At 41.9% G+C, this 12,008-nt stretch overlaps 1 protein-coding gene; it reads right to left on the bottom strand.

Annotated features, from left to right (window-relative positions):
• Positions 1-1,002: 1,002 nt before the first annotated feature.
• On the bottom strand, positions 1,003-2,383 carry GSBLH_T00002216001 (uncharacterized protein; the record flags this gene model as incomplete). XM_013040751.1 has 2 exons in its annotated part: positions 2,161-2,383; positions 1,003-2,129 (listed from the first exon to the last, which is right to left on the bottom strand). Exon 2 carries the CDS (start codon positions 1,447-1,449, stop codon positions 1,003-1,005), a length of 447 nt encoding a protein of 148 aa, XP_012896205.1. The 5' UTR covers positions 1,450-2,129; positions 2,161-2,383.
• Positions 2,384-12,008: the final 9,625 nt, after the last annotated feature.

The following is a 12,008-nucleotide window of genomic DNA, read 5'->3' as shown; positions in this document are numbered from 1 at the left end:
CCCAAGGCATCTACTACCTGGACGCCAACAACCTGTACGGTGGAGCCATGCATCGAATGATGCCTTGCGAGTTGGTGGGTGTACCTGAGCGACGAGAAGTAATGGAAAGGATCAACCGTGATCCGAATGAATGGGTGCAATCACTCAAGACGTTCGGCAAGTATGGATTCTTCATCGAGTGTGACATCGAAGGCACCAGTGGAGTTACACGACAAGTTCAATGATCTGCCATTCTTCCCCGTACAGAAGGCGGGCATGTACTCCGATGGAATCAAGAAGTACGCAGCGAAGAACGACATTGTGGACAAAGTGAAAGAGGTGAATACACCGAAACTCATTTGTGATCTTGTACCTCGACGCAAATATCTCGTGCACTACTCTCTGCTGCAATTGGGTCTTCAACAGGGTTATCACGTCACTCACATCCACCGCATCATCCGTTTCAAGCAGGCACCATTTATCTTCGAGTACGTGAACATGCTGAGTGAGAAACGAGCCAAGTCCAAGACCACTGTGGAGAAGAACCTGTACAAGCTGTTGGCAAACTCGACCTATGGCAAATTCGTGGAGACTGGGTTGAAACGAATGAAAGTGAAGTTCGCTAGCACGTGGAATGAACGTGAGGCTATCATCCAGAAGCACGGATACGACATGATTGCTGGAACCACCATGTATTCCGAGAATCTGATCGGCATCAAGCTGAACACACCGGTGCGCAAGGTGGAGAAGCCATTCTTCATCGGGTTCGCTATCCTCGACATGTCGAAGCACATTATCTACGACTTCTATTACAATGTGCTCAAGAACACATTCGATAACGTGGAGTTGTTGGGACAGGACACGGATTCGCTCATCGTGCAGTTGAACGACCGTGGTAACATCGTCCACAAAATGTGCGATATGTACAAGTCGTTTGACTTTTCTGAGTTGGATAACACTAGCTACTTCTATGGAGAACTCGTGAAGTATTACGATCACGAAGTGGACAAGAGCAAGTTCCCTTCATTGGACTCGTTCCTCAACTTCAACAAGAAGTTGCCTGGTCCCATCTTCAAGGATGAGCATAACGGGCATCGCATCACAGAGTTCGTGGGACTTAGACCAAAGATGTACTGTTTGATTGACGAGAAGCATGTAGTGCATAACGCAGCGAAGGGAGTTCCTCGCAATGTGGTGATTGATGGAGAGAGGATGAGCGTGAAGAACATCGAGCTGTACAAGCGCGTCCTCGAGGCAGAGAAGAAGGAAGATGCAGTGATCGAAGGTACTTTCAAGCGTATCAACAACCAGGCCTTCAACATCAGCACGAAAGAACAAACCAAGACACTCATGACTTGCACGGATAACAAACGTTGGATCTTGGACGACAACATACACACACTTGCATTCGGGCATTATAGACTGAAGTAAAGGAAGCAATCTTTCACTTTGGACATCCATGGATACCATGGCCTACAATGGAAGTCAGGTTAACATTGCAGGAATTGGCCGAAATTGGCAGCCATGGGTTTCCGCGCGTTTCTTGTTATGGACAATAAGGTAGCCAGGCAGGCAATGGCAGGAAATGGTCGAAAATGGCAGAAAAAAAGTTCACCGCGGTTATTTGGTAGGAAATGGATTTCCGCGTGTTTTCCGCCATGGCTATCGAGGTGGTCAGGAAGACAATGGCAAAAATGGTGGAAATGGCAGAAAAAAAGTTCACCGCGGTTATTTGGTAGAAAATGGATTTCCGCGTGTTTTCCGCCATTCCCCTACTACTAGCGAACGTGATTGATATCACGCGAAATCGCCAAGTGATCCAAGTGTACGTGTCATTCACGATATCATACTAGTACAACTTCAGTAAGGTATTCAAGAAGATAGATAGATAGATAGATATCAATGTCTATCTTATATATATATCTGAAAAGTAATAGTTTGATTGTTGCCTCCAACAAATCAGCCAGATATGTCTCACAGCTTGATATTGGCCAACTACTCATTCCCATAGAGTCCATTCTTATGGATTTTAGCTTTATCATCAACAATACTGATATCACTATTAGTGAGTAATTCTATTCATTCTAATGAGTTGGGAACCAAAGCATTTCACTTTCATCAACCAACTCAAACAGCAAGTATTATGTATACTATTGTTATTCATGCTCGTAATAGAACAACATTGTGAATCACTTTGTATCCCTATTGAAGTGGTGAACAATTCGATCCTTCCTTTAAATAGGAGATATTCTGCAGTATTTGGCAGGTGGGGGATACTATAAGGGATAGTATTCTCTGGCAATATAACAAACTCTGATAGGTTCAGAGTACATCAAAACGACAAAAACTGGACACCAACTATCGAAAAACCTAGAAACAGTGGAATATGAATATATCTCTATTTGTTCGTATAAAATATATTATGTATTCTACATTATTTTGCTCAGTTCTTCAACGACACACCCACCTTTCTCACAAACTCTACTATTCGATTCTACTATACACATATCACATACTATTACTATAAATGATAACCCAAAAACTGTTTATCGCTAGCTTTTCCATTTTCATTCCTATCATCATCTTCTACATACCCTATTTCTTTCTATCCCATCTAGATAAAATTCCAAATGAATAGAACGAAAAACAAAACGCTTCCACTGGAAACAACACTCTTCGATCTATTCATTCCACAATATCCCATTTCCGCTCATCTCCTTCCATTTCACAGTAAAAACAACTCCCTCCCTATTCGAAATCTATTCTTCCACTCATACCCAATTTCAACACTATTTTCACAATTGCACAATTCCTGTGTATTTTTGAAATCATTTGTTTTACAATAAAAGCTATTAGCTTCGTCTTACTGGGTTTGAATGTATTCAAAATTTGGAATTGGACTTGTATGTCTTGTCTTTTGTTTTGTTTTCGGACTTCTATGTGTTTTTGTGTGTTGTGTTGTGGGAGTGTAAGTATTGTAGCTGGGATGGGTTCTGTCGTCAAGTTGGTGTGTTTGAAGAAGCTAGTGTAGTGTGCGCTATCGTTACTTTGCCTAAACTGTGTGTGTGAGATATGCATCGTGAACGCATTCAATACCATAATGGCGGTGGACCCTGGTTCCATTTTTGCTGTGTGGAGTGTGTTCCGAGTGAGGAATTTCTGTACTTCAAACTGTGCAACGTGGCGAACCCATTCATGGCATGTGTGACCGCGGATACATGGAGATAACTTGCAACGTGGGAGGTATCTGGTACAGGCACGACGTTCTTGCCTAGGATATCTGTTCTGTTTTTCGTATTTTCATTTTCATATTGTGAGGTGGTAGAGTGTGGTAGAGAGAACGGATTTGCGATGAGTGAAAGGGCAAACTATGGGAGCAAGAGCTGTAGGTTTGTAGAAGCGGAGCGTGTGTGGAACTTGGGAGAATGGGACAAGAAGGCGGAGTATGCGAACTGCTGTGGGTACGGTCCTCGCCTCTGATTGATGGGAGCCGAGTGAATTGGAATGGGCAGTGGGAGGAGGCGAGTTCCAAGACGGTGCAGTTCTGCATTTGTGGGTCTGTGGAGCATGGGAAGGTGGAGGTGTGCGTGGTGCGGGCGTGTGGGAAGTGGTGGAATGGAAGAGAGGTGAGGTGCGTGGCGGTGGTGTGCCCCGCGGACGAAGCGGCGGGGTAGCCGGAAGGGCACTTGGGGCAAGTGTTGGATACGAAGTGCGATGTGGACTAGTGGGGCATGATCACGGATGGGTGCAACGCCTATCAGCAGTGGGAATCGATCGATCGATCGATAGGGGACGGGCTCCTGCCAGCCCATCCTGCCGATGCTGCGCTGCGTGGCGGGCGATGGGGCGAGGGACGTGGCGCTGTGGACGATGGGAGATGGGAAGCAATCCACGATCTACTGCACGAGCAATGTGGGCGTGGGCGAGGTGATGAACGACCCATTCGAGCCCATGAACATCCACATCGTGTTTGAATTGGCCGAGGCCACGTTCTCCTATCCCACCACCGCGATCTCCATCTCCGACTGCACCATTGGGTTCGCCTTCGCCTTCGCCTTCGCCTTCGATGGCTCCTTCCCGCGGTTCTGCGAAGGCACGCACGCTCTACATCAATGCCAACAGGTTGGTGTCCCGAAACGGCCTCCCCTTCCCCGCGGAAACCCTCATCGCGACCTTCTCGACCCGCGCCGGCGTTCGGTTGGCGTTCGGTTGGCGTTCGGTTGGCGTTCGGTTGTGGCCTGCTCGCATTGTGGAGAGCGCGATTGGTATGAGGGAAGTGGAGTAGGCGCAGCGCAGCGCAGCGTGTCTGTGCAGATGGAGGTTCCCTGGAGCAGTGGCATCTCCGATGAAGCCCCGATGGATGGCCTTGATGGGCAGCAATGTGCAGAGCCAGTTCTTCGAGACGCGCTCCGTGTTGGTGGCGGGCGCCATTGTGAACAGCGTGATGGCCATCAGCTGGCGTGTCCGCAAGGGCGCCTCCTGGTCCGCCTTCGCGTCCTTCTCCGTCTACCGCCCCGTCGTGCTGCTGCCTGCCTGCCTGCCTCCGCGCCCGTCGTGCTGCTGCCGCCTTCGAAGCCACGCAGGTGCGCTGGGTCTGGTGGTGGTGCGAGCTCTTCGTGCAGGCCTTGGTTGGCTCCCACTCCCAGCTCTTCGCCGCCGACGCGCTCCTCCAAGAGGGCGACGTCCAGCAACCCGAGCTCTCTCTCTCTCTTTAGCTCTCTCTCTATGCGTGCGTGGCCTACTGGGTGCGCGTGGCGCTGTGCTCCGCCGCGTGCTCCATCCTCTCCGAGGCCTCCTCTCCCATCACCCTCGCCGCGTATGTCGTCGCGCCCGGCGCGGTACAGAACCTCGAGGTGGCCGCGCTCTCCTCGACCTCGCTGCGCGTGCAGTGGGCAGAGCCGGCGGAGCTGGGCGGCGCCAGCATTCGGTACTACGTGGTGCGACGCTCGTGGATGGCGTCGATGGCCGTGATCCAGAGCGAGAGCGAGAGCGAGAGCGAGAGCGAGAGCGAGGTCGCCAGCACGAACTGCTTCCTGGACCTGCAGAGCGTGCAGAGCGTGCAGAGCGTGCAGAGCGTGCAGAGCGTGCAGCACGCGCCCATCTATCTGAGCGTGGCCGCGTTCACCGGGTATCTCTCCCTCCAAGAGAAGATCCCCGCGGTTCTGTATGCGGTGTGTGTGGAATCAGGCGGAGGGCATTGAGTGGGACTGTGCGATGGCGATTACCGGATCCTTCCATGATCTCTGCATCGCCACGTGCGAGCTTCGCGCTCCCGCCACTTCCTCCTTCCTCCTTCCTCCTTCCTCCTTCCGCCGAACCGTCTGGTTCCCCGCGGGACGCGATGTGTGGGACGTGTTGGAGGGTGGGATCCCCGCGACTTCCTACACGCTGGAGTGCGTCCCGAGCGAAGTGGGCAGTGCCGAGTGGATGGGCAGGCAATTCGGAGTGTCCACGATGGCCACGTCGGAATTCGTTGGGTGTTGGTGGTGGACGGCGAGCCAACCTCCTCGCTCACCGGTTCGCTCTGGGTGTGGGTGTGGGTGTGGGTGTGGGTGTGAGTGAGCAGGAATCTGGTGGGCGATGGGGTGGGGTCCGTGGCTCCCTACGAAGGTGTGCAGAGTCGACCGGGCTCTCTGGATCTCTTCCTGTCCAACTGGGCGCAGAACGCCACCGTGGTCTCCGTCACCCAGCCCCTCCGCCTCCGCCTCCGCTTCCGCTTCCTCTTCGCCTACGACGTGACCGGCGCGCTCATCCGCGACCACCTCGTCGATCACGCCTGGTGCGCCGTGGGTCGCGATGTTTCCACGTTTCCACGATCCAGACCGATTTGGCAGTTGCTGAGAGAGAAATGGTTGCGGTGTTTGGTTTGGAAGATGGATGGATGGATGGATGGAATTGTAGAGATGTGGAATGGTTGAAGCGTTGTAGGATTTGAATGAGAATCGAAAATGTGTTTAGGAAGGAAAGAAGGAAAATGTAGATTTAGAGTGTGTAGGGTGTTGGAATGATTTAGAAACATGAACAGAATAATCCAGAACGAGGAACCAAACGACTCTACTTGATAATAATAAGAATAAAAATAGAGTGCTGTGAGTTGATAGTTGAAACAAAGAAAGATAGATAGAAAGAAAGTGTATTTAGAGTTAGTTGGTTGGTTTAGGATAAGGAAATGATAGAAAATGGAGTGAATGGTTAACGATGTGCGAAGATAGGTTCTTTGTGTGAAAATCACTGGATCAAAACCAATTTCCATTCCATTCGATTTGATTTACTAGTTTTACTAGTTTGAATTGCTTTCAAACCCAACCAGTCCCAAGTCAAAATGATTTGGCTAGAATCATGGATGGATAGATTGGATTATCAAAATAATAATAATGATGATAATGATAATATAGAGTATTTAGACAAAGTGGAGTGAACAACCAAATCCTTGCTTCATAACACGATTTCACTATGATATCATAAATATACAACCTATACAGACATAGTAGACAACAAAATGGACTTTTCCATTCTGAGTGTTTCCAAACAATCCTGATATTATAAATATTATAAATATCTATACCTCCGAACTATTTCAACCACAAAAATGTGAACAAAATGATGCGAAACACAAGTGAGTACTTCACTTGGAAATCTTGGATCCAATGTGTATATGGTAGCACTCTATCATAATTTTTAAATATGAAGAATACTTAGGTGTAAGGAAACAAACTGATCTCTCTGTTTTCTTCATAAATTCTTTATATTTGGCTGCAAATTACGGATTCAAAGAGTAGAGGCTAAGGATATGTGATTCCAAATAGGTAGAATGGAAGAACTTAAGGGAAGCGAATTTCTCCTGGACGGTTACATAACGCTTGGTGAAGCAAAGGAAATCACTATTGGCGGTTGCAACTATAGCCTCCAATATTATCAAGGCGATCACGAGGAAGAATACACGTTGACGAGAGCTGGGAAGGTTTGCCTATTCCAAAATGGCATACTGAAGATGTGTTACGAGGTGGATGCGAACGAGAGCGAAATCGGCGACTTTACCCGATTTGATAATGGACGTGTCGCATTTGTGCAATCATTTGACGAAATTCTGGATCAGCATGATTTTCATCGTATTATAAACCATGTCCGAGGCGAGCGAATGGAAATCTATTCGCATGCGAGTGATCACCTGATTTATCACGGTGAATTCAATGAGAAGCGAGAACGAGAAGGATGGGGCATCGCGTATGACGATAAAACGGGTGCCATGCTGCTTGAAGGGATGTGGAAGGGTAACAAGCTTGTGGAGATCATCCGCAAGATCGAAGGAACTATTATGACGGAGTTCAAGCGAAACGGTAACAACACAACCGCTTCGAATCGAATTCCCCTCTATGTGGGCGAATTCGTTTATGATGAATCGAAAGAATCGTTTCTTCGAAATGGTCGAGGATACTGGATCGATGAAGAAACTCGGATTGCTACTCGCGAAGTGGAATGGAAAGATGGAGTGGAAGTGAGTGGAAGAGATCTCTATGATGGATGGTACACGCAATCCACAAAGCCGAAACCCAAACCCAAACCCAAACCCAAACCCGCTCCGATGCCTGCTCCTGCTCCTGCTCCTGCTCCTGCTCCTGCTCCTGCTCCAAAACGCGAAGAACCTGCTCCTCTTCGATTCAGCGTCACTGGATCTACAAAATGGACCGATGTGAGTTTGCAAGTGACCGATTTGAAGATTTCATCGAATTGCTGTAACGATTTGAATGCATTGGATCTGAATCGATTCGAGTGGCTACGATCTATCGAAATCGGCGATGAATGTTTTGGATCCGTGAAAACATTCCAAATCGATGGATTGAATCAGTTGAAAACTATCAAAATCGGAAGCAATTCATTTACTCAGAAAAAGAATTGGTATGGAAATGATGAATCGAAATCATTCCACATATTGAATTGTGGATCATTGGAATCGATTCAAATTGGTGAATACAGTTTCAGTGATTTTGCTGGCGACTTTGAATTGAAGAATCTACCACAATTACAATCCATTCAAATTGGGACAATTGGAAGTGATTCAGACAATTTCTGGTGTAGTTCATTTGTGATTCGAGGTATTGATATGATATTGAATATTTGAATAATGCATAGATCTTCCAAATCTACAATCCATTACATTAGGTGATTTTGCATTCTGTGCTTCCTTCTCAACAATAATTGAAAGTATTGAATGAATTTGAATGAAATGATTGATGTAGATCTTCCATCATTACAATCCATTCAACTCGGTTGGTGTGCACTTCAAGGAAGAGGGAATTATTCAAGTTCATTGATAATGCGAAGTAATAATGAATTGATTGGTTATGATTTGTTTTGTAGATCTTCCAAATTTAACATCAATAACTTCTGAAGGATATAGTTTCGAATATCCTCGTGTAGTGACATTGGCAAGTATTTCTGAATATTGAATATTGATAGTATTTAGATATTCCAAATCTTCAAATTGTCAAGCTACCTGGTTCATTCCGGAAAGTCCGATCGAAATCAATTTCGAGTATAGTTTGATTGATTTGATTTGATTCATAGATGTTTCTTCCATTCTCGCTAATCTTGTCAAAATCAAGCATTAAATCTATAATTTTGATTTGATTTGATTAGTTTAGTGATTCGTCATTGTTTAGGAACATTTCCATTGATTGATTGATTGATTGATTATTTGTTTGTTTCAAACCGATTCTTGATCACAATTCATGATTCTATAATTATCAAAATATCAATCCTGCCTGATTATTATGATGTTCTTCTTTACCATTTTAACAATGATACTGAATTATGATTGTTGTTTCAATCAATCAATCATTGTTTTCGATCATTATCATCATTATTATTACCAATAACCCAATGATCACATATTGAACATTTACAAATGATGAATCCAATCTACCAATAATAATAATAATAATATACAAATGATGGTTTGAATAGGTTTGAACTAGGATTTGTTCAATATTGATAGGAAACTGCTTGCTTCGAATTATCATAATCATCATCATAAATAATAAGATTGGATTTGCTAGTGACACAATGGAATGGTTGGAATCGATTGATATTGGATGATTATTCACATTTGTGAATCCATTGTTAAATCGGTAGATAATACAATACAATACAATACAATACAATAGAATGATTGATATTGAATTAGGATATTGATTTTGACTTATTGAATAGGAATAGATCACTGTATACATAGAATAGAATAGAATCAAATAGAGGTGAAATGGATAAAACAAGGCAATGAAACTAGAATAGAATAGAATAGAATAGAATCCGAATGAATAGCATTGGAAATCATATTGGATTCACCATTCAATCAATCCAACTATCATTTGTTTGTTTGTTTGTTTGTTTATCAATGAGTCACAAAACATGGATTTATCAATTTGATAATAATGGAATCAAATCGGATGTGTTTGATACTTGATAGTTGTAGTTCGTAGTAATATCAATCGTGGTTTCACAATTCGATATTTGGATGGAATGTCGTATTCTTCAATATCACACAAACCACTCATTCATTCACTCACACAATCAATCAATCAATCAATGGATGAAAGATAGCTGATTCAAAATGCAAATGAATGTTGAATATCGTAAAGAATCAATTCATCATTCACACTCAATAATACTGATAAGAATAGAAAGGCTCTTCAATCCACTGAATGAATGAATGATCGAATGAATGAATGGTGTGTATTTGGTTAGTTTTCGATCTCCATTCATCATCATCATTATGATTGTATCATCATCCACATTATTCATCGGTCTATTTCAACATATTGAATACCATTAGATCACTTTGGTATTGTTGATCATGAATAGAATGATTGGATAGGATCGATCAATCAGAATCAAAATCAGAATCAGAATCAGATTGATGATGAGTATTCAACCATCAATCCTTGTGATTATTATTATTAGTAGTAGTAGTTGTTGTTGTTGTTGTATTTGTTTTTGTATTTGCTCGATTATCAATGATTTAGAATCGATCGAATGATTCATTGATAGCGATCCAATTGACTGATAGAATTATACAATTGATTCGATCGAATCCAAATGGAACAATCACTCAAACACATTGTAGTCTCAATGGTTGTTTTGCAATTGAATCGATCGAGATTCATGAAATCATTATGTTCGATCATTGTATTAGCTGGAATCTATCATTGTACTATATTGCATAACAATACTCTTATTTCTTTCTTTCTTTCTTTCTGATCATTATCATTATTATTATTATTATTATTGATATCATTCAAATCATTAGATCCCATTCGAACAAGTCAATATGGAATCAGCATTTGATAATCACAATACAATAATGAGGCATATTGTGAGAACCATTTGTGTTGTGGTTTGAATATGAGTATTTCGATAATGGCCTTTCTTGGAATCCATTGTTTGATTGTATATTCAATATGCTGTTTGTGATTTTACACCGATGAATCCACAAATCACATATTTCGAATGAATCTTGATCGAACGACTTCAATCGAATCGTTTTGACAAGATTCATTGCACTTAATCCAATTGAATCAATAGGAATCGACACAATCCATATTTGTTTGTTGAGATAGTACTAGTTTGGATAATACTCAATGATTCATTATTCTTTTGTTTTTGTTTTTGTTTTTGTTTTGATGTTGCTTATCTATTTTTGATTATTCCATTTTTCATTTGTTGTTGTTGTTGTTTTTCAACTTTTGGAATTGATTGTAGTTCATTTGATTATTTCATTTTCGATTTTGATTTTTAGTTTATTCTTGTTTGTTTTGCTATTCTTTAGTTTTCTTTGTTTCTTATTTTCTTATATTTGTGCATTTTCTTAATCCTCCTTTTTTCTTATCTTTCTTTTGTATTATATGATTCTAATTTGTTTTTAGTTTTTCTTTTTTGTATTTTCTTTTTCTTTATTATTTCCTTTTTTCTATTCTAACATTCATCTTATTATTCACTATCCACCAGACAAATTGGATTGTATCGATTCTTATTGATTCAATTCTCATAAGGAAATATGTGATTATTTGTTTGGATTGCTCCATGTTTTGTTTTGCTTATTTCTCTTTGTTTTATGTTCATCATCATCATTATCATTATTATTATTATATATCCATTTTAACCAATCATCGAATCAATCATGTGCCATCAGTTTGAAACAACAATACAAATTCCACAGATCATTGTAAAATGAACCAGATAGAATTGTTCCAATCATAATCAATCGAAATATGTTCCTATTAAACGAATCAAATCAAATCAAATGATCAAGCGGAATCGAATGAAACACAATGAATCAAATCAAATCAAATCACCTAACAAAATAAGATAAGATAAGCTGAGACTTACCAAATGGAATTGAAATCTATGAAAATCATATGAAATCAATTCCATTCTATTTATCAACAATACTCGAATCGATTTCGATTGAACATACCCCAATGATACAAGTAGATTGACATTTTGAAACAGATTTGGAATATCTATTTACCATCTCTATTCAATATTTAGATCCACTTTCCAATATCACCAAAACGAGGACAACAGAAACTCCATTATACAGAAGTTAGTGATGTTAGACTTGGAAGATCCAAAACAAATCATAACCAATCAATTCATTGTTACTTCGAAGTGTCAATGAACAAGAATCATCATCATCCCATCTTTCTCCCCTACCTTCCAGTATCCGATATCATATGACACACATTGTTTTTCCTTATTATTCATTCATTTATTCATTTTGTTTTCCTTCATTACTCACTCACTCAATCATTCATTCATAGATTAATGAATCATTGATTGCCATTAAGGAAACCCTTGATTCTTTGCTTTCATTGATTCCATTTCTTCTTTTGTTGACAAGGAATATTGTTATCGATTTTGATGGTCCGGAATCAATGAATGAATGGTAGGGGAGAAAGAGAGAAATAGCAATAGCAGCAGCAATAACATCCACAGCAACATCAACATCCACAACAACAATAATAATAGTA

This window comes from Blastocystis hominis (assembly GCF_000151665.1).
Source record: "Blastocystis hominis, Singapore isolate B (sub-type 7) whole genome shotgun sequence assembly, scaffold_17".
Taxonomy (NCBI): domain Eukaryota; class Bigyra; order Opalinata; family Blastocystidae; genus Blastocystis; species Blastocystis hominis.
The sequence above is the reverse complement of the archived record's forward strand: the minus strand, read 5'-3'. Positions and strand labels throughout refer to the sequence as shown.